Source organism: Chaetodon trifascialis, chromosome 18 (assembly GCF_039877785.1).
Source record: "Chaetodon trifascialis isolate fChaTrf1 chromosome 18, fChaTrf1.hap1, whole genome shotgun sequence".
Lineage (NCBI taxonomy): Eukaryota > Metazoa > Chordata > Actinopteri > Chaetodontiformes > Chaetodontidae > Chaetodon > Chaetodon trifascialis.
Genome location: NC_092073.1, coordinates 11,744,393 through 11,764,788, shown reverse-complemented (window position 1 = coordinate 11,764,788; position 20,396 = coordinate 11,744,393). Strand labels below are relative to the sequence as shown.

At 45.1% G+C, this 20,396-nt stretch overlaps 1 protein-coding gene across 1 annotated transcript in view; it reads right to left on the bottom strand.

Moving 5' to 3' along the window:
• Positions 1–20,396, bottom strand: part of zfhx4 (zinc finger homeobox 4) — an 82,766-nt gene that overhangs the window by 57,195 nt on the left and 5,175 nt on the right. Inside the window, exons 2-4 of the mRNA XM_070986108.1 lie at positions 2,017–4,561; positions 1,291–1,503; positions 595–889 (exon numbers count right to left, since the gene is read on the bottom strand). Coding sequence (XP_070842209.1) covers positions 595–889; positions 1,291–1,503; positions 2,017–4,515 — 3,007 coding nt within the window. The 5' untranslated portion in view covers positions 4,516–4,561. The remainder of the gene's footprint in view (positions 1–594; positions 890–1,290; positions 1,504–2,016; positions 4,562–20,396) is intronic.

Here is a 20,396-nt window from a genome sequence, read left to right as displayed (position 1 = left end):
TGTTAAATCTCTCTCACTCCTACGGGAATCCGCTTCCTGCTGTGTGAGAGTGTGTCTATGTGTATATGCGTGCACGTGTGTATGTGTTCTCTGTGGGGTGAGCAAAGGTGGGGTGGTGTGTGTATGGGGGGGGGATTAAGCTGACTTAAGAAAATTACAAATGAAAGATTAAGAATAATTCTCATGTGGCGTCTCATAATCATTTTTTAATCAGTGAGAGGGGTCAAAGAAAGGAGACAATGACAGAGGGACAATATGAGAGCAGAGATAAGAGGGAAAGGGAAAGAGAAGAGGGTGCGGCAAGGGGGGCAAGGTAAAAAGGATGGGAGCAGAAAAAGAGAAGGTGAGAGGGCAGGGAGAAAATGAAGAGCAACAAAGGAAAGGCACAGAGATAAAAACAATACCCAGATGGCATCAGACATGCGAGACAAAACAGATAAAACTGGCGAAATGAAAGATGAGCACAAGAAAATCAAAGGCAAAAAAATATAAAGGCTTTGCTCAGTACAAATGCAATTTTCCACATTTTAACTGACTAAAAACTCATCACACAGGTGTATCCCAGTGTTTCGTTTCAATTAAAGTATCACTAACCTAGACCAGATCCAAGAGCAGCCGCCGTTGCAGGATCGAGCTGGAACGGGTTAATCATCATCTGGGTGTCAGGGCCACTGCTGCCAGCTGGGTTCTCCAGTTTCACACCTGCCAGACCCATGTTTTGAGCCAGGTAGTACTGGTAAAGCTCTGCCTCAGCTGGGGCCAGGCCCAGATGGAGGCTGTGTTGGATCTGCTTCATGTTCTGCTGCAGCAGCATCATGTTGTGCATGTGTTTCTCGCTGGTCATATGGATTCGCAAGTTCCGCGCCACGTTGGTCTCATAGTCACACACCTGTTGGAAACAAGGTGGGATAAATTCAATATTTTAGGACATCTATCTGCTTTAATAATTTATTTTCAGAAAAACATGCTCAATTTATCATTTAAATATATATCACAGCAACAGAAGCAGTGACAAAATCTAAAAAATTGCTTATCCGTAGAATACAATTAAACGCAAGCATTTTAGTCATAGTAATGAATTTCTTAGGGCTTCTACAATTCTTGGAGATAATGCAAGAATGTATGAGAAATTCTGTTTTATAATGACCAGAGGTCAGATGATGCAGCCAAGAAAAATAATAGACTTAGTGACGCAGAGAGAAATAACTGGCTCATTGTGTAGACATTGAAACAAGCAAATTGGTATGTTGCTACCACAGTACTACAATGACACTCTGTTTGTTTCATTACCTCACAGCGCCAAGTAGGCTTCTGTTTAGGCTTGGATGGTGAGGGTGCACCGCAGCCTCCACCAAGGCTGGCACTAGGCACAGGGTTGGCATGGTTGTGGTTGTACTGTGCCTCACTGCCACCGTTCTGGAGTGTTTGTACGTTGTTCAGATGCTTGTCTGACTGCATGTGGATGCTAAGGTTGCCTTTGGTGGTAGTTGAGTAGTTGCATACCTAAAAGGGAAGAATTATTATAGTGATGATATACACTATTTGCATTTATAACAAAAACTACCTGATATCTGACAAATGATTTAATGTTAAATTTAATTTTTTTTTAGTCAGTCATTTAAGATAATTACCTTAACCTTTACAGTGGTGATAGGTGTTGTTGAATAAAAAGAAGAAGACAAACACATTTAACTCCCTCTCTCCTCCATTCTGAATTTTCAATCAAGTAAAAGTCCTGCTCTAGGGTTTGCCATAACTTGCCTGGTAGCTGTCTATGTCTCAAAACTGGCCTCAAAAGCAAATTACATTATCTATATTGCCAAGACTATAGCATACATTTTCTATTCAGATATGTCCACTGAACCCAGTGATTAGTTTTGGTTAATTCAAGGAAAAAAAATGGCTTAATAACCCAACCCAATAAATGTAATAAATACAAGGAAATTATTTCAGTTTGAAAGTAAAAAAGCCAGAGAAAATAGAAATCCACATAGATTAAAAATTAGATGGACAGACCTCACAGCGGAAAGGCTTGTATCCACAGGTATAGCTTTCGCCTCTGGCTAAACGAGGATGAGGCTGTCCTGTGCGGCAGTACACACATGATCCACCAGACTCTGGATGTTTCTCCTTCATGTGGGCGTCCAGCGTCTGCTGGTACTTGTAGTGCCAGTTACACTTGGGACACTTCAGCGTCTTGCAGGAGTTACGTGAGTGCATCATCGTCATATGCCCTCCCAACGACCGTGACGATCCCAAGACCGTGTCACACTTGGGGCACTCCACACCACTACCTGGGGACCCTTCACCTGGACCAGGGGTACCAGGTGTCCCTGGAGTTCCAGGTGTACTGGGATTTCCTGTGAGTTGATGCAGTGGTCCAGGACTCTCGTCATCTCTGCGCACCATTATCATGTCAAGGGGGTGGGAGGATGGTGACGACTCATCCCGTCCTGCCAGGGCTTCACTGGTTGAGTCGTTGCTGCTCTCCCGCTCTCTGGCAGCTGCCAGGGCAGTGGACAGGCGGCTCTTCTCCATCTCCAGCTTCTCACACCCAGGCAGGGAGGAAGAGGAGGTGGATGCAGGGCCTTTGCTGTCACTGTTAAACTTTAGCACACTGTTGGAAAGGGGGGAAATACTTTGGTTTAAGAGAGGGAAATCTTTGCTACTGGTGCTGTCGGCCCGCTGGCCTGTCATCGCAATGGCCATGGCCTGTTCCTCCTCCTCATCTGCCTCCATTTCTACTCCACCACCATTGGAGTAAGCATCCTCATCCTGCTCTGGACTTTCTCCTCCCACTGCACCGGGCTCCCGCTTGATGGGTGGGTACTGGCTCAGGTCTGGCCCATTGGGTTGCAAAGTGCATGTGTCCCTAACGTGGCCCTTGCAGTCACTATCAGAGTTCCGACCTTCCAGGTTGCCACCTGTGGCAGCAGCAGCCGAACTCCCGCTGGGGGTTCTGTGGGCACCAGCCCCTCCCCCGAGGTTTGGGTTGGTCTCAGCCTTTGGCATGGTTTGGGTTCTGGGTGTTTGGTCATTGGAGGAGCTGCTAGCACTGCCCTTCAGGAAGGCAAAACCTGCCTGAAGGGAATCGGCACTCTCCCCACTATTGTGGAAAGCATTCCACAAACCGCGGAGCCCCGTGTCTGGCCCTAGGAAGTTGGCAGGTGTGGGAAAGTGGGGTAGCCCAGAGTTGGGGGATTTTTTTGGTTCCAGAAAGCTTATAAGAGGTTCTTTGTCCTTGCCGATGCCCTGAATGATGGCGGAGATGTGCTTGTTGCTCAGCAGCTTTTGCTCCGGATCATTCAGGGTCATACGGTGGTCATGGACAGCATGTGTCACGAAGGAACGGCTGTAGCCAAAAGACAGCTTGCACAGGAAACACATCAGCACAGGCTTCCGCCGCCCATCGGCCACACAGCCCTCAAACTTGGACAAGTCCACATTGTTGGGGACATCTTTGGACACACAGGAGTTTTTGGCTGCACCATCCGCCGTCAGATAGTCTTTGTCTTTGTTGTGGCGGAGGTCATAGACACGGAAACTGTGCAACACGGGACCAGCGCCCGCCAGCCCTCCAGCTGAGGTATTTGGGAAGGAGGGGTGGTCAGTCGCTAGGGATTTACTCCCCAGGGATGAGGCGATGTGGAAGGTGTTGATGATCTGGGGGTAGAAGGACATGGGTGCAGCGGGCTGCTCCAACCGCTCCCCCCCTGGGCTCAGGCCACTCTGGCCACTGCTGACCTGGGCATTGGGGAAGGTCTGGGGGGACAGCAGGCCCCTGAATTGGAGAGACCCAGAGAGCCCCCCCTGGTTGCCTCGCTGCTCTTTGGAGTCCTCCAGGATGAAGGCAGAGCCATCGGGCTGGTAGATGATCTCGCTGCACAGGTTCTCCACATCACTATCTTCTTCCATCTCCATCTCACTGTTCATTTCCCCCACTTCTGCAGCACCCACCTCATGCTCTCCTTCATCTTCACTCTCCTCCCCTACCATCCCTTCAATGTCCTCACCCTCCTCGTGACCTCCAGCAGTAGGCAGGCGGGCGTTGGGGCAGTGGTGCTCCATGTATTTTTGTAAACTGGAGAAGGAACTAGAACATTCGTTGCAGGGGATCTCCTTTGCCGGTGCCACGGGAGATGTGGCAGGGGCAGAACAGTCCGAACCCAAAGCTGCTCCTCCTCCTCCTCCTCCTGGTAAAGTCCCGGCAACACTCCCTTTGTTACCGGTAGTAAAGCTTTCTCTCCGACTCTGTTCAGTTACAGGGTCGGTGGTTGCACTGACAGTGGTGGGGGTAGCAGTGGACCTCAGTGGGCTCACAGTGGGCTCTCCAAGGCCATTCTCCGGCTCTCCAATGGCGGCAGGTGACGACTGGTTGTTGTTGGCGTTGTTGCTGTTGGCGACACTGGTCTCCATGGCAATGACGGAGTTGTCCTCAGCAGCAGTGTCCAGCCTCTGGCCACCATGTTCCTGCTGCCGTGATGACACCATAGGGGGAGAGTCACAAGTTGCCATGACGACCACTACATAGGGATCTCATCTCATCCAGCCTAACAGGGACCTGAGTTGGGGGAAAAAAACAGATGACAGATTTAGTAAATGGTCTTTAACAGCAGATAATGTTGTCTAATTCTAAACCACCTTTAACTTTATTCTAATTCATTCCAGGTTACTCTGACCCCACATTCAACCCTAGTACTGTGTTACTGTAACCCTTATTTGGATGAGATTGATTGCTGTAGGAGAGAGTGGTGATTTTAATATCACATGTGTTGATCAGCAACAAAAAACATGAAAATGATCTAGCTCTGTTTTGCCTACCACCTACAAGAAATACGAACAGTGTAAGGTAGCTAGAACCATGAAAACTTTTGAAAATTGTAGAAATCCAATATTAACTGCTCCCACTTGCATGTTTGTCTTATAACTGGCAGACTGAGATTGCTTGGCACAACCACAGAAAAAAAAAACCTTCCTTGAACAAAAGTTTTGTCTCTTATCAGCCCCAGGGACTAGAGCTTAGAAACAGGGGAAATTAGGTATAAATGAATGAAGCAGCTACCATGGCAGCTGGCAGTAGGGAAGTTTATAGGAATAACCCAATTGTCTAGTAAACAGACTCTTTGATCGACATACCACTGTGCAACACTGGAGCCTGGAAACAGTTCCGCCTCTGTTGTGTCCTGTGTGTGTTAATGCCGCGTTAAATGACATCAGGAGAGTACCAGCTTGCTTTGGATACTCTCAAAAAGTGTAAAAGGTAACATGTATGAATCAAGTTTATCATATAACTTGTATGCAGAAAAATGAGTTATCTTTCTTGAAGAGGAAAAGTGGACTGGAGTACGGTCTTCAATCATTGGCTAAATCAGTCTTGGCATGTTGTTACCAGTCAGGAGTTGCTAATTAGGCAGCACCAATTAACCTATTAGTGCCCTGAAGGAATGACTTAGACTGTGTGTGGACGAGGAGAGTAAGAGACGGTGTATTGTCATGCAGCTGTGTGTGACTGTACTTGAATATGTGGAAAGACAGAACACTGGAGGCAAATTTTCTAGATGAGATGCAGGAATAAATCAGGGCTAGGAAGATTTTTTTAACATTCATAGTATTTCATATGTCTTTTCACACAGGAGCAATGTAGAAAAGAAAGAGAGAAAGAAAGAGAGAACAAGCTTCCATGAGGAATGATGTTTGGAATACCAGTGAGATGCTATCAATCCTGGGCGGCTGCCCATCTCTCAGCCCTTCGCTACTTCAATCTCTTGGCTTTTCACAACAAGGTAAAAATGCAGAGACGCACACAAACTCACGCACACAACATTAAAAGCCTCCTAAGCCCACAAACACACACAGCATCCCACAGTCATTTCATTTTGTAATCATAGGCATAATTTCCCATCACCTGAGGAGAACAAGAAAAAACAACTGAGTAAAAGCCATAAGGGGTGAAAAAGAAAAACAGACTAAAAGCTTGAGAACTGAAGCTTCATTGCTACTTAAAAGAAACTGCTTTCTTGCTCAGCTAAATGCAACAAATGAGAGTTAGTTGTGCATGCCAGTGTTTTTTCACTTGATACAGTACCAGCGCCTTTCAGATGCTTGCGTGTAAATGAGCTGGCATTAAAAGAAAGCTTTAAAGAGCCATGTTAACCTTTAACCCAATCCACCTGCTGCTTAATTCTCCCTCTCTTTTTCTACACTCCCTCTCTCTCACAACAAAGCTACAAAGCAATTAGAGGATTAATCCGCAACAATCCAGGGCTAAACAAAGCCAGTGGGAGGGACAGTAAAAGCGTGAGGAATGAAATCAAACATGTGTGTGAGTATGTTTGTGGGTGCATGTGTGTGCACGCGCTATAATCAGGTCTAATCTGACATATCCCAGAGATGATTCCATGGGGACTAGTGATAGATTAAAAGAGAAATTATGTTTTCTCTCTCTGTGTGTTTCACTCAGTTTCTGCCTCTCTATTTGGGAGATTAAAGAAAAATTCGCAAGGAGCAGAAAATGAATTTTAGTGCTTATCTGTTCAGCATGGATGAGACAAAAAGCAAGAGGTAGATGTGTGACATGTACATGGCAAAATCACCTCCCAAGCATACATGTAGATATGTACACTCAGGGGTAAAGCATGGTTCTAAAGCAAAAAGAAGTGTGTTAATGTAGAGCTAAAAAGGTTTCTGTGTGTTGACACAGTAAACTCCACCCAACTGCTACATCAAGAAGATTCAAACGTTACAGTCTACCTGATACTTTTTAAGTGATTTTTAGCCTAAGGTAAAGATCCTAAAGATTACAACTATGGCTTTCTACAGGCGCCCTCCATGATACACGAACAACGATAACTCATACATGTTAACTCACACTTGTAATTGCAAAGACATTAGCAGCAATTAGCTCTGGATTCTAAACAAGCAAGGAGTTGAAACAAGTCAAATATTTGTCATGCCACAAGAACGCATGGCATTGACACACAGACACGGAGCCTGTTCCACCACATGCTCGTATCTTCATTTTAAATGTAGCCGAGTTGCCTGTACGACAGAAGAAAAAATCAGGTGAAAATTTAGAAAAAATAATGGCTTTTCCACATTTACTTAAACTGCAGTTCATCCACCTTTTTTTTAACCACAAATCATCAATTACACTCACCGAGTGCCAAAACAACATACTGGGCTTGTTCCTGCAGTCAAACATATACATATTTCATTTTTCCACCAGGGTACCTCTTACCAAGGCTTTTGTTAAATGTGATTGAGGGTAAAGCTGTTCAGAAGCAGTGGGTTTGAGAGCTAATGCGACACATACGACAGGATTTACTACTTGTCAGTGGTGTCATTTCATTGCTTATTTCATTGGGGAGCAACCCCTTTGAATTGTAGCTCGGACATAAAACACTGCGGTTTATGAATTATGCATCTCCTAACACTTTAAGTATGGAATTATGTCTCATGGATAAGCCAATGTGTTAAGCACTTGGCACTGACATATCACCCCTTATGCTTACAGGTTAGCAGCTGTTTACATGTGTGCTGCCTGCCAACAGTAACGTTAACTGTCCATTATTTTGTTATCTCTGGTTCTTATTGAACCCATTAATTGTGCTACCAACAGAGCACTGACAAAGTAACTCCATGTAACAACACTTGATGTTTGATATTGATGTAGTTTTCCTTTCTTTTCAGAACTACTAGTGGAAAACATGCACACCGGAGCGGGAAAGTGCTTGGAAAGCCAGATAAACACAAAATCCAAGCACAGTGACCATAAGCGCAAATTGGTTGTTTAGTCCTAGTATGGTGGGATAAAAATATACACATACAATACATTGTATGAGAACAGAGTGTCTGCAAGTGCACTGAAAATAAGTGTCTCTATATAATTGACCCTTATGTGGCGACTCAAAAGCAGAGCTGTCTTCTGCTTTAAGAAGACCGGATGCCAGATCTGAAGTAAAATAAGTCTTAGCTCTTAACTTAGCCCATCCTCGCTTATGAAAGAGCAATGTGGTGCAATGCAGCCTGGTGTAAGTGTTTGAAGTCCTCCTGATCCATTCAGCATGTGTTAATTTAACATAGTTGAACAGAGAGGTAATGAGATGTCTGGTCTCGCTATCAAATGAGCATATTTTCTCACTGCTCTACCTTTCTGAGCTCAGAGTAACATTTTGGACACCGGGATCATGCACAGATCAATATGAAAGGATATATAAAACATAAAAGCCTGCTAATAGCTGATTCTTGGACATTTTGCGTCCAGAATAAATAGATGGAAAAGTTATCTGCCTTGCTTTCTTTTTGTTTTGCTCCATTCTTTGCACCTTTCACAGCAGTAGTGCCCACTGCTGCTTCTTTTAAAGCAGATCATGTTACTGCGAGCTAAGAAACCGTCCTCGCTCTCTCCCCCACTGGCTTCCTTCGCTCTGCTAACCAACCAGACTACTTTCATTTGAGAGAGAGCGATAGATAGACAGATACATAGAGAGAGAGAGAAACTGACAATGAAGCCCAGGTTTTTCCACACAGCAGAAACAGTTCCCCTCTTTTAACAGAAGAACAAAAGCGATGGCCTGAGCTGCTCCTACCTCTGTTTTTTAATTAAGCATGTCCCCTTGCTTTCACACGCATGCACACAGACACAGGCTCTCTCTCTCTCTCTCTCTCTCTCTCTCTCTCTCTCTCTCTCTCTCTCCTCTCTCTCTCTCTCTCTCTCTCTCTCTCTCTCTCTCTCTCTCTCTCTCTCTCTCTCTCTCTCTCTCTCTCTCTCACACACACACACACACACACACACACACACACACACACACACACACACACACACACACACACACACACACAAAGGTAATTAAAGTGGCAGATCAGATCCAGTGAGAGGCAAATAATAGCCCAGGAATGCCTGGTTTGGACACCGCTAGTTCTGATGGGAGAAGGGGGCTAGAGACTCCTTGGCCTATTGTTTTTCTCCCCCCTCCTCTCCCTCTCTCCCCTCTATCCCTTCGTCTGCTTTTCAGTTGCTCCCTGAGAGACAGAGAGGCAGCCTAAAGAGGGGATTTCTCCACTTTTTTTTTCCATTTTTCCCAAACTTTTCTCCTTTCCCTCTGACTTGGGTTACTCTTAAAACGCTTCCGGCTTAGACAGAAGTTGGATCTTACAGAAGTCAAGAGAGTGGACATGATTATCATCGGAGACAATTCTTCAAATGCTGCATGGAAGCCACCACATGAGCCAAAACTGCATTTGTCTGCGTCCGTGCCATTTATAAGCAGTTGTAATAAAGGTGCTGATAATACATGACGTGCTACAGCAACATGTCTGCAGTGCAGGCCTGTAGCACTGAGCTCCAGGTGATCTCAGAGTCTCCTCCTGCTTTTGTCCTCTTGTCAGACTATCATGCATTAGCCGGAGATGCGGCCTGTTAAATGCCAAACCTGTAATTGCAGTGTCGCCACACTCTCGTCTTTGTTTACACTGGGACCTGTTGGGTTCAAATTCTTCATCGCTAACCGTCCGATGTAACGCAAGGGTGGACAGTGCTATTAATAGTGCTGTGGACATTTAGAAGTTCTGTAAACACTGGAATTAGGCTGATCTGTGCTTTAGGATGTGGTCACCTGAGATGTAAAATGGTTATTTTCCCTCCACTTGTCAAACTGTTTGGGTTCATACGTGAGCACAGCTAATAACTGCTGAGATTAGGTCCAGACTGAATCTTTAAGGTGACCCAGCAAAGTCAAACAACAAAGTCAGAAGACGGCGTGAGACTATGCGTCCATTCCTTGAGGTCTCCTCGAAGGTCATCCCTCTCTCGGCATGTGGCCCCTCAGTCTAACACCAAATCTTCTATCAAAATGTCACCAAGCATTAGCCAAAGACAAAGGCGAAGGGCTCTGTGAAAGCCCCTGCATCCATCTCCCACTGTCAGTGCCATGAATAGGCCTACTCTGGTCTAATTAGACCTGTTTATTTGTTGCCATGCAGAAACGGAGGGATGAAAAACGAAGTGGATGAAGGAGGAGGGGAATTATCTCCTTCCTCACAATGCAAGAGCTCCGGCTGCCATCAAAGAGCACTGATGCATGCGTGCACAAACGCATATGCACACATGCACACAATCACAGAAGAGGGCCTAATGCTCTCTGTTTAAAGTCTTAAAAGAAAGGACGGTGGGAGAAAATTGCAAAAGGATGAGAGGGGGAGGGCTTTTTGCGTGACCAAGTGTTTTTTGTCTTCTTTACTTCTTAACCTCACAAAGGGTTTTCATGCTGCCCTTGTTTGTTGCCTGGAGGTGTAATATTAGACACTAGATGCAGCAGATCTCCCCAATGCCCCCCCCACACCCTCCTCTGTCCGCCTGTCCTCTTCCCTGTGTCTCCCTCGTGAGCAAAGGCCTTCATTACCAAAAGACACCTTATCATTATTGAAAGGCGCGGCCCAGACACCTAAAGCAAGCGCCACTCCATTTAGCACAGGAATCTTGTTCGACAAATGACCTACTCCACAAAGATGCCTTTCAGCAAATCAAAATCAAAATTACGCCTACACCAGCAGTGATCTCAGATTGAAGAAGGAGGCAACAGAATGGAGAGAAAGGTTTAGAAGAGGAGGGGGAACGAGGATAATGAGGATAAATGTAGAGGGCGGAAGTGGCCTTTTTTTTTTTTCTTTTGCTAGAGTAGGTATGCAGGTTCTATCCCTCAGGTTGATGACAAGTAAATTGGTCTCATTGGTTACTCAGGTAACATAAACCCGACTGCCCTCAGGTCCTTACCTGATATTTCATTGTTAAGAGGAAAAAAATATCTGGTTAACATTGGAAATAATAAGCGAGACGTGAGCTTCATAGGAAACAAACATGCTCAAGTATGCAAAAACAAACTTGTTGACCAGGTGAGAGCAAACAGTGAACCCAGGGGCCATGTTTGTCTTTTTTTTCTGTCTCAGAGCAACAAAAGAATCAGTTCACTGAAGCCACAGATGGGTCCTAAAATCTGATTTGGGATCAGATTACACCAGCCCCTATCCTTACTTCAATCAGGAAGAGGTGAAAACATCCATCATGGCCTCCAGTCACTGCTGAGAGGCAACCACCTCACAGACTCTGGGATATCCTACTGAGCTTGGAGGCCAGTTAAATGTATTTCTGTGAAGCAGTTTTCATTATGATACTTTGGATGTGTATCTTAGGTCAATGTCAGTGCTGCTTGTACAGTTTCACAGAGACAAAGTTTAATGTAATAAAGACAACTTTGACTGGATTCAACATTTTTACAAATGGACTTTGGGCTTGCACAGTCCAGTCTAAATATATGCACAAGTCTCAGGCCTTTGAAGAGGCCATATTTCAAACTAAACTCAAACTGAAACATGAAAATAAACAGTCAGACACTGCTGGGTCGCAGTCACCATTTACTGCCCTTGCTAAAGATTTTTCCAGCATCAAAGGCAAAGCCAATCTACATAGCTAATGCTTCCATTTTTTACTCCCCTTCCTTGAACCTCCAAAACAGCAAAGACCGAGGGGAGTGAAAAAAAGTGGGGGATTTTTCTTTTGCCGGCAATCTGGAAACACTCTCTAGTTAATTAGGGTTGATTGGAAATGAACCACACAAACAAAGGGCAGCCTATGCCCTGACTATTATGACCGTGCACGCGTGCGTACACGTGCACTGGGGGATACTATAACCACCTTCGAAGCGCATGCTGGTAGGAGCTCCACTCTAGCCTCGTCCCCCTCCACCTCCACCCCCCAGATTAAGGGAATGCACCGCCAAAGAATGTGTGACGACCTCCACTGCCACAGAGCAAAACTTCCAGCCCCCGACGCCACAAAAGGCAAGAAGGTAATTAAGTTTGAAAGAATAGAAGCACTGCCACAAACAATGCACCAGTGTCCATGGGGAGGGATTGGAGAGCGGGGGGTGAGGGTGTTGGTGTGCGTGGGTATATGTGTGTGCGTGTTGGGGGGGGTGAGGCAGAAAAGCCATTAACATTCAGTAGCCGGGTGAGAGAGAGGAAGGAGGGCAAAGGGGAACTGAGGATGGCATTCTCTCACTCTGTGCTTCTCCCTGTCTTTCTCTATCGCAGCACGACTTGTCTGTTCATTCTTTTTATTTATCTCTCTTCTTTTCATTTTCTCTCAATCGCCCTCACATCTGGTTCACCCCCCTACTCCTGCCCCCCGCCCTCAAAATCACCCCTCGCTACACTGCAACAGCTCTCCAATGCTCTTTTTTGGCCTTTTTGCTGTTCCTGGTTGCGCCTCTCTATGTGCCGGGTGCCCTCCTACAGACAACACACACACACACACACAGACAAACACACTCGTACACACACGCTTGATTATCTGTTTTGCAAGGCTAAGTTTGCATACACTGATGCTTGAGGACAGAACTAACAAACAGTGATACACACACAATATCCCCGCCGGCTACCACCTGAGAGTGCTAAGAGCTAACTAGATTACCACCCTACACACTCAAATTCACGTACACACAACACAGAAATGCAAAACATACACAGGGGGCTTTCATCTTTTTTTTTTGCCACATCTCCAGCAAAGCAGTTTAACTCAATTAGTAAAGAATGTAATTTTATTTACAGACTCCCAAGTACACTCGTAACACACACACCCAAAGACTCGCACAGTATAAGCAAACTGTCCCTCTCCCACGTGGTCGGGGCTAAGAAAGAAGTATTCATCGCTCTTGCATGTGTGTCAGTCTGTGTGTGCGTGCGCGTCTGTGTGTGTGTGCATGTGTTCGGACAGTGGAAAGATCATGAGACGCATTTACGTCAGATGAGTGAATCAGACAAACCACTGCTAATTTCAATGAGGGGTTGCTTTGAAGACCGAAGGAGGGTGAGAATGAGAAGCTGAGAGACTGGGAGAGGCAGACAAACAGTGACAACAATAGGTAAGCAAGCAAAGGACGGTTAAGCAAAAGAAAATCTGTGCGTGCGTGTGTGTCCACATCTGCTGTCCATGTCTTTTTCTACACAGCTGAGGAAAGCAAGTCACCAACTAATTGTGGTTTTGCGGCGTTATGTGTTTAGTAATCTGCCTCTCTTTGTCTCTGCATCTCACCAGAGACATGGATTAGTGCTAAAATGATGACTGCTTAATCCTTGATTTGCCTGTGCTAAATAAATATTAATCTAGCCTGCTCATCATGCTCTTGTAAGGTACAACGTACACAATATGAAAGGGCTTAGATGTTACATAAATCACAGCCTTATCCTTTGGATGAGGCGAAAGCATGGGACCATACACATACACACACACGCACGCACACACCTCCTTTTTGCAATAACATAGCAAGTTGAAGGGGGTGGCAGGGTGGGATTATTCGCCAAGTGAAATTAATAATCCTGCTAAATACAAAGCCTGAAAAAAACAAAAATCCGGCCTCTAAAATGTGCATTTTCTTTGGGGTGTGTAGATGCACACAATTTTATACCACCCCAGGAAAAAAATAACAAATATCACTCATTTGTGTTGATTCAGACCCCTCTCTCTTTCTCTCACTCTGCCTCTCAGCAGGTTTGTTTAAAAAAAATACTGCTGGGAACATGAAAAATGAAAGCTACCATTGCTGTGGACTCTCTCTCTCTCTCTCTTTCACACACACACACACACACACACGCACACACACACGCACTTAAATTGACAAGGCCGTGGTAGTGCAGCGCAGAAGAGGTTAAGCAAACACTGTCCACGTCAGTCAAGGATAGCACACACTCACAGACAGACACAGAGAGCAGTCTCTGACGCAGGCATTTCACATCCACCTGGCAAATATAAACGGCCGGTTATACTGTATCAACTACCATGAGCCTCAGATTCTCCGCGTATTTTAAGCTCTGATAACTGTGACACTTGTGAAACAAGTTGTATGTGTAACTTTTTTCTTTTACGGTGCAAAAATAGCATGATGCATTCTTAAAATGCTTGTCTCATCGCAGGCACAGCAGTCTGAAATTAAAAACATGAAGTACTTTTCCAGCACTGAAATCAGTTTTGCAAGAGCAGTAAGTCCTGCTGATATTCTGGGACCTATTATTAAGCACCTCAAACTAATGTAGCAACTCCCGCTACTTGTTGCATAAAGTTTATTCCTTTTTAGGAAAGGGGAAAAAAATTTCACAAATGTTTCCCTATTTGGTGAAAGATCAGTAACAAGTGACCAAAAAACATGCCGGCTAGGATGGCACATATCAGTCCACTGTACCATAACAGTGTGGTTGCTGGCTGACATGTTACTTCTTCATGGTCTGAATAGGTAGGAACATCTTGTCTCTTCATTGTGTTAAAGTCAGCTGATTTGTGTTTGCTTAACCTGTGCTTATCTGACCAATTACACTGTCAAACACAAGAGAAGAGGTCAGAAGAGAAGAGAAGAAGAGAACATCTGTTTTTACAGTTAACAGTCAGGATACAGAGACACCTTGCTAATTGTGCAGACATTTCTTGGACATGGCAACCGTATCTTCCAGTTCTTTTCCAGGGGTAACAATAAAGTTTAAAGTTCAAACCCCCACTGTTTTCTAAAGACGGTACTCGGCGGGACCCTAGCCCTGTTATTATCTTCATAAACATAATCATAGGGCAGGTATCCTGACTGACGCCACGAGCTATGTGCCCCTCGCTTTAACATCTCCCAAGCACTTCTCTGACACGCCACAAAAATACCATTAATGTCTCGAGCATTTCAACAAGAAAAATGTGCTCAAAAAAAGCACACTTTCACGCACACTTGTGTACGGAGATGGCAGCAGGCATAAGGGCTGGAAAAACACACAAAAACACAAGTGCACACATACCTTTCGGCTTTCCAAGAGCTCGAATGCTCGTGACAGGTCTAATTTCTGGACCCAGGGAATTACTAATTAACTTAAGCTTTTGGCTCTCTATTTAATTAGAGAAGTCTCCAAATGAACTTTAGACCAAGGCCATTTGCTTTTTAAACAAACCCCCTTTTTCTGACAGCTGTTGTGAGTTTGCCCTCTTCTCACAAAAACCACAAGGAAAGCGCACAGTTGTTATTTATGCCATCATAGGCTCTTTTTCTGGTTACCGTGGGAGGGAAGAAAGAGAGCGGGGGGATGAGCAATGGAGTTGAAAAGTGTACATTTTAATTGGATTTCACTACAAACAAACAACTGTCAGATGTAATTAGCGTGGTTTTAGATTAGCACCACAATATTCCTTTATCAAATAAACACCATGTCACGCAAATCCAGGGCCAGCCCGCTGAGAGGGAACCGAGATGAAATGGACCCATTACCGTACCGTTCGCTGCAGGAAATAACTGCCATTAGATATAAGTGACACAGTTACATATTAAAATCTAACATGCAAGATAAAAAAAAAATCTCACCCTGTACCTGCTGTTAAATGATCAGAATGAAATAGTCTATGTCTTATGTGCCTTTTTCTCTCCTTTTTTTTTTTTTTCCTCTGAACATGCATGCGTGTGTTGCACTGCCCTTAATGTGACAACCAGGGGACCGTAGAGGTCAATGACAAGGCAGCTGAAGACCAGAGTCAGCAATATCTCTCTCTTTTTTTTTTCCTCTGTCAAACACACACATGCGCTCGCAGAGTCTGCGCACGGCAAAGCAAAAGCCACATTCAAACAGATGTAGGACGCATCTTACTTTTTAAATGATAGGCAACATATATCCTGAAAAAGGGTAAGCAATCGCTCTGTGCTCTGGTGTTTTAGTTAAAGCTCTGCTGTCACTTTTACAGTATCAAAAAAAGGTATAAGGAGTGTCTGACAAGCCAAAAAGAACACCGGATCATCCATCACCACATCTCGACATTTGTTTAGGTATTGCGTTGAGGAAGAGGTCCATTCTTCGGCCATACTTTGCTTTTTTAACAGTTCCTCCAAAGTCCTCCTGTATCTGCTCATCTCAGCTGGGATGAAACACGGCAAAACTCCCCTCTTTATTTAGTCTAGGGGCAGAGAGCTGATACATCAGTGAAACCGCTGACAAAACCGGCCGTGTTAATACCTACAATTTCATATACAAGAACATTCCTACGGCTGCTCTGCTCTTCTTCTTTACTGTCACAGAAAAAAGGAGTCTTATGGTTTTTTTTTGCTCTTAAAAGCAAATAATTAAAGATTATTCCGGAGCTGGTGCCAGGCCAGAAAAAAGAGGCAGGGTTTGAGAGGGATAGTGTTGGCTGGAGTCTCCTCAGGGGAGTCGTGGAGACACATGCTTGCTTGCTTGCCTGTATTAGATCAGCCTGAGACCTACATTGGAAAAGGAAAGATTCTGCTCTTTTAATGCTCTTCATATGTCCCTGTAGTTAGAAAATGCTCCAAAGAAATATTCATATTTAGTGGGACCAGCTGGAAGGGTATTTTTAAAATGTTTGAAATCGTATAGAAGTTCTCAAGCTGTTCACTAAGTCAAAGAATTGTGAGTTTTAATAATAATAATGAGGAAAATAATAATTGAGGAGGTCTCCATGCAACTAGGGCTTAATTCTTTAGTAAATTCGTCTCATCTCTCATTACACTGTTTGTTTAAGCCCACAAGTCATGCATAATTGATTAGCCACTTATTCCCTGACGAGCTCTGCCAATGGCCTTGATATCCACATGTTATTGCCTTCAGGAATACCGAATGCCAATCATGTCGCATGTGTGATATACATGCATACAAATAAATAACATACACGAGCCAAAGGGAGCGCAAGGGTGATGAAGCTCAAAAAGGTTTTTTTTTTTTTTTCTTTCCGGTTAAATTTTCACACATACACAGCATCACCCTCCCTTATTTCCACATTCTTCCTTAAGGTCTATTAATGAGCTTATGTCCTGTGACTGGGCTCTCTGCCTTTTCAATCCCCGCCTTTGTATTTGGCCAACGAGGAAGAGAATGTATCATTTGTCACGAGACGTCTTGTGCTATTGTGGTGTATCTTAGTCACTCATCAACTTTTTCCCCTCTTAACTCACAGCTTGTCTTTTTAACTTCTCTTTGGATGAGGTGGTCGTGCATATTTTTTTTCTTCCTGGTTTTGATTTTACCGTGCCAGCTTTTGCAGCTATGAAAATACTTCTGAGAGCAATCGATAAAATGTGGCATATGACCTTTTGTGCTGCGCGTTATTTTGTTGGTAAGTACAAGAGGGACAAACCTTTCTAAAACAAAAGCCTGCTGAATGCTTTGAATATATAAGATGAGGACTTTGAGGCACTCACATGGACCTGAAGGGCTGAGCAAGTGTCCTTCATAGTGACTGCATCAAGGAGTGTAGAGGACAAGCAATGTCAGTCTGAAAGGTAACTGCAGCTGCAAGTGCACACCGGTGTGCAGAAATAAAATGAGTACAGTTACATGTGTACAGCAGTAAAGTAAAAGTTTAAGTACGGGGGGAGTTTCTCTTTGCATTGGAATTGCCCAATCACCGCTCTCCCCTCCCTACCTGACTACCATGCCACAGGAAAAAAAAAAGAACATCCACAGATGCAAATGAAAGACGAGACAGAAAGCAACAGAGAACATGAGACAGAGACACACAACAGAGATCCACGGAGAAAGCAAATCAGCGAGACAATATGAGGCAAAGAGAGAGCCCTCGTTCTTTTTCAGCAGCCCATTTTATTTCACCTAAACCCGAGAATCTTAGCCACCCCCAGGGCCCACAGGACCTCAGATCAAACAGAGAGAGCCCTCGAACACACGGCCCCGATTGTTCTTTCCCCACCCTGCGAAATCCCCCCACTTCCACTTTGAAATGAAAAGAATAAACATATTATTCTAAATGAAATACCCAGACCCATGTTTTTCCACGGCTAATATCCTGTACGAGATGGCTGATGCAAAATAGGCAGGAGAGCCTGAGAACGGGACGGAGCACAGAGGGAAGAGAAAAATCCCCCTCTTTCTATTTTCCCTTAAGAGACTGATGAAGGCCTGGCGAGATGAGAGAGAGAGAGAGAGATAGACAGAGAGAAATGGGAGAGAGAGAGAGAGAGGGGGTAACGCAATCCTGACTGGCGCAGGACCAACAGCAACAAAAACATTTAGATAACCGCGCTCAATAATGAACGATTTCAATGAGGACAAAAATTACATTTCCTACAGATAACATGCCCCCTTCCCATAACAGAGCCAAAAGAGCCCCGAAACCACGTCATGCTCGACAGTGGTGCACTGGAGTATTATGTTAGGGGAGGGTTGTAGTAACTATATTAGTATCCTTTTACCCCGCCAGAGACAGTACTTTTCTGGTTGTAAGAAGATAGAGTTGGCAGAGCTGAGAGAGACGAGGAGAAACACAGAGCCTGTATGACAACTCGACTAGCTTCACTGGAACAGCAACAAATCACTCCTCAACCAACTCGGCCTGAGCTACAACACCACCGGTAGCATGGCTCAAACGATTACCGATGTGCAATACACACTACAAGGGCCACTCAAAATAACACTCCACATACACATAACCAAGGATCGCTGCAGCGCACTTGATCCTCACAGGTGGTGCAGGTCACAGCGAGAACACCATCCCCACCTTTCCCATCCGCTAAGCACTCACTTCCTTTCATGCCAAAGTCTGTCAAGTTGTTGAGAGGGGAAGAGGCAAGAAAAGAGGAGATATAGCGTGGAAAGGAGGCAGAAAAAGAGAGAGGGAGTCTTTGTCCTCCTCCGCTCAGCTCCAGCACGTTTCCTCCTCGGGTCTGGCCGGCATTAGCATATGAAAGGCGAGGGAAGGCGTGCAAAAGGTCAAAGAAAGAGGATCCTGTCCAATGACAGACAACAAAAACAGGCCACACCGGCCTTTGTGGCGTTCGTGTTCTTCGCTACCCAACCTCACGCCCCTCCCTCGACCCTGGATCATTTCCATACGCCAGATGCAATAGCAATGATGACGGTTGATCATAAATTACTCACAAAGTCGAGTCGGGTCATATGGAAGTCACGGTGGCAATTTTAAGCTGCGTCACCACCCTGGTGCCCCCCTCCTACCGCGAGCAGCAGGGCTCACACACACACACGCAGGCATTCACATAAAACACACCTGCCTTGCAATTCCACAGTTCCCTCTACCCAGACGATATCCGACCAAATCCTCAGCAAACATCTCAATAAAGGAAAATGTAAGAACAGTGTAGCTTGATTTGATCCATGAAAGCCGCTCCCTTCCTTCCATGTAAATGCTACCTGAGCCACATCCATCCAGTACATAATTGCACACTCCAGTGCTTTAGGGATGCAGTTTAGTATATACATGGAGGCTTAGGGTGCCTGGAGTTACCAGTCTCCAAAGTTACTCTATTATCATACATATTGCCTCACATGACAGCTTCCATCTGCTGGCATCCGAACAAACAGCCAAAAACACCAGCCTTGTGTTTCCGGGGTCCTCTCCAGGAAACACAGTCCTCTACCGGCAACAGCGGCCAGAGACAGAGGGACTGGAGGGGAGAGAGGGACGAGAGGGAGGGAGTGAGAGAGAGAAGAGGGGTAGAGCATTTCATCTCTCTTTCATCTCTGTCACCCAGTCAAGCGTTCAATGCCCCATTCAGCGCCTGCCCAGCATTATGCAAAATAATGCTAATCCCCTTTCCCGTGCTTTCACACTTGTATAAACCGCCGTTCCTGCCTCTGAAAAGCAATTATATCAGTTTACGTTCCTGTCAAAAAACAGGATTAGCATGCAAGTACTAGTAGCACCAACTAGGCCCAATCTCTATCCACCTTTGGCTAGCGGGAAGCACAGAAAATTAAATGTTTGTCCACCCTCCCCCTTAAAAAAGAAAGTCCTGCTGCTTGGTTGGGGGTAGCTATAAAGATGTGTTGTAATTAGATATTTGGATGGAATGAAAAGAAGGGCTGAAACTTTCAAAGGCAGAACTCCTCATCCCTGTTATTTAGGCCCAAGCTTTTCTTTGCCAGAATCTCAGCCTTGTACAATAATCAAAAACAAATTCAGCTATGTCGCTACACAGGACCATAGCGGCCTCACAGTCCCGGTCTCGCTTCACAGACAGCAGTGTGTTACACATGTGACGCACGCCGGCTGACACACAACTGCACTGTTGTCGTCCCCTCTGACACATTGCCGCCACATGCGCACAACCTTGCCGGCGCACGAGCGCACATGCAAACGCACACACTGAGCAGACAAGGAAAGATGGCAGAGTATTTTTGAATATGCAAATGCTGGTACAAGCGGAACGTGTGTAAATAGGAGTCATTGTGCGCTGGTTTAATCTGGACAGTCGGGCCTCTCTCTCGCTCTCTCTACCCCTCTCGTGTTTTGGGGGGAGAAGGATGTGCACCCATCCCGACTTACGACAGATCAGGGGACATTAGTCAGCACAATTAGCCAGGTCGTCATGGCGACTAACGAAATTTGGCAAAGCTGC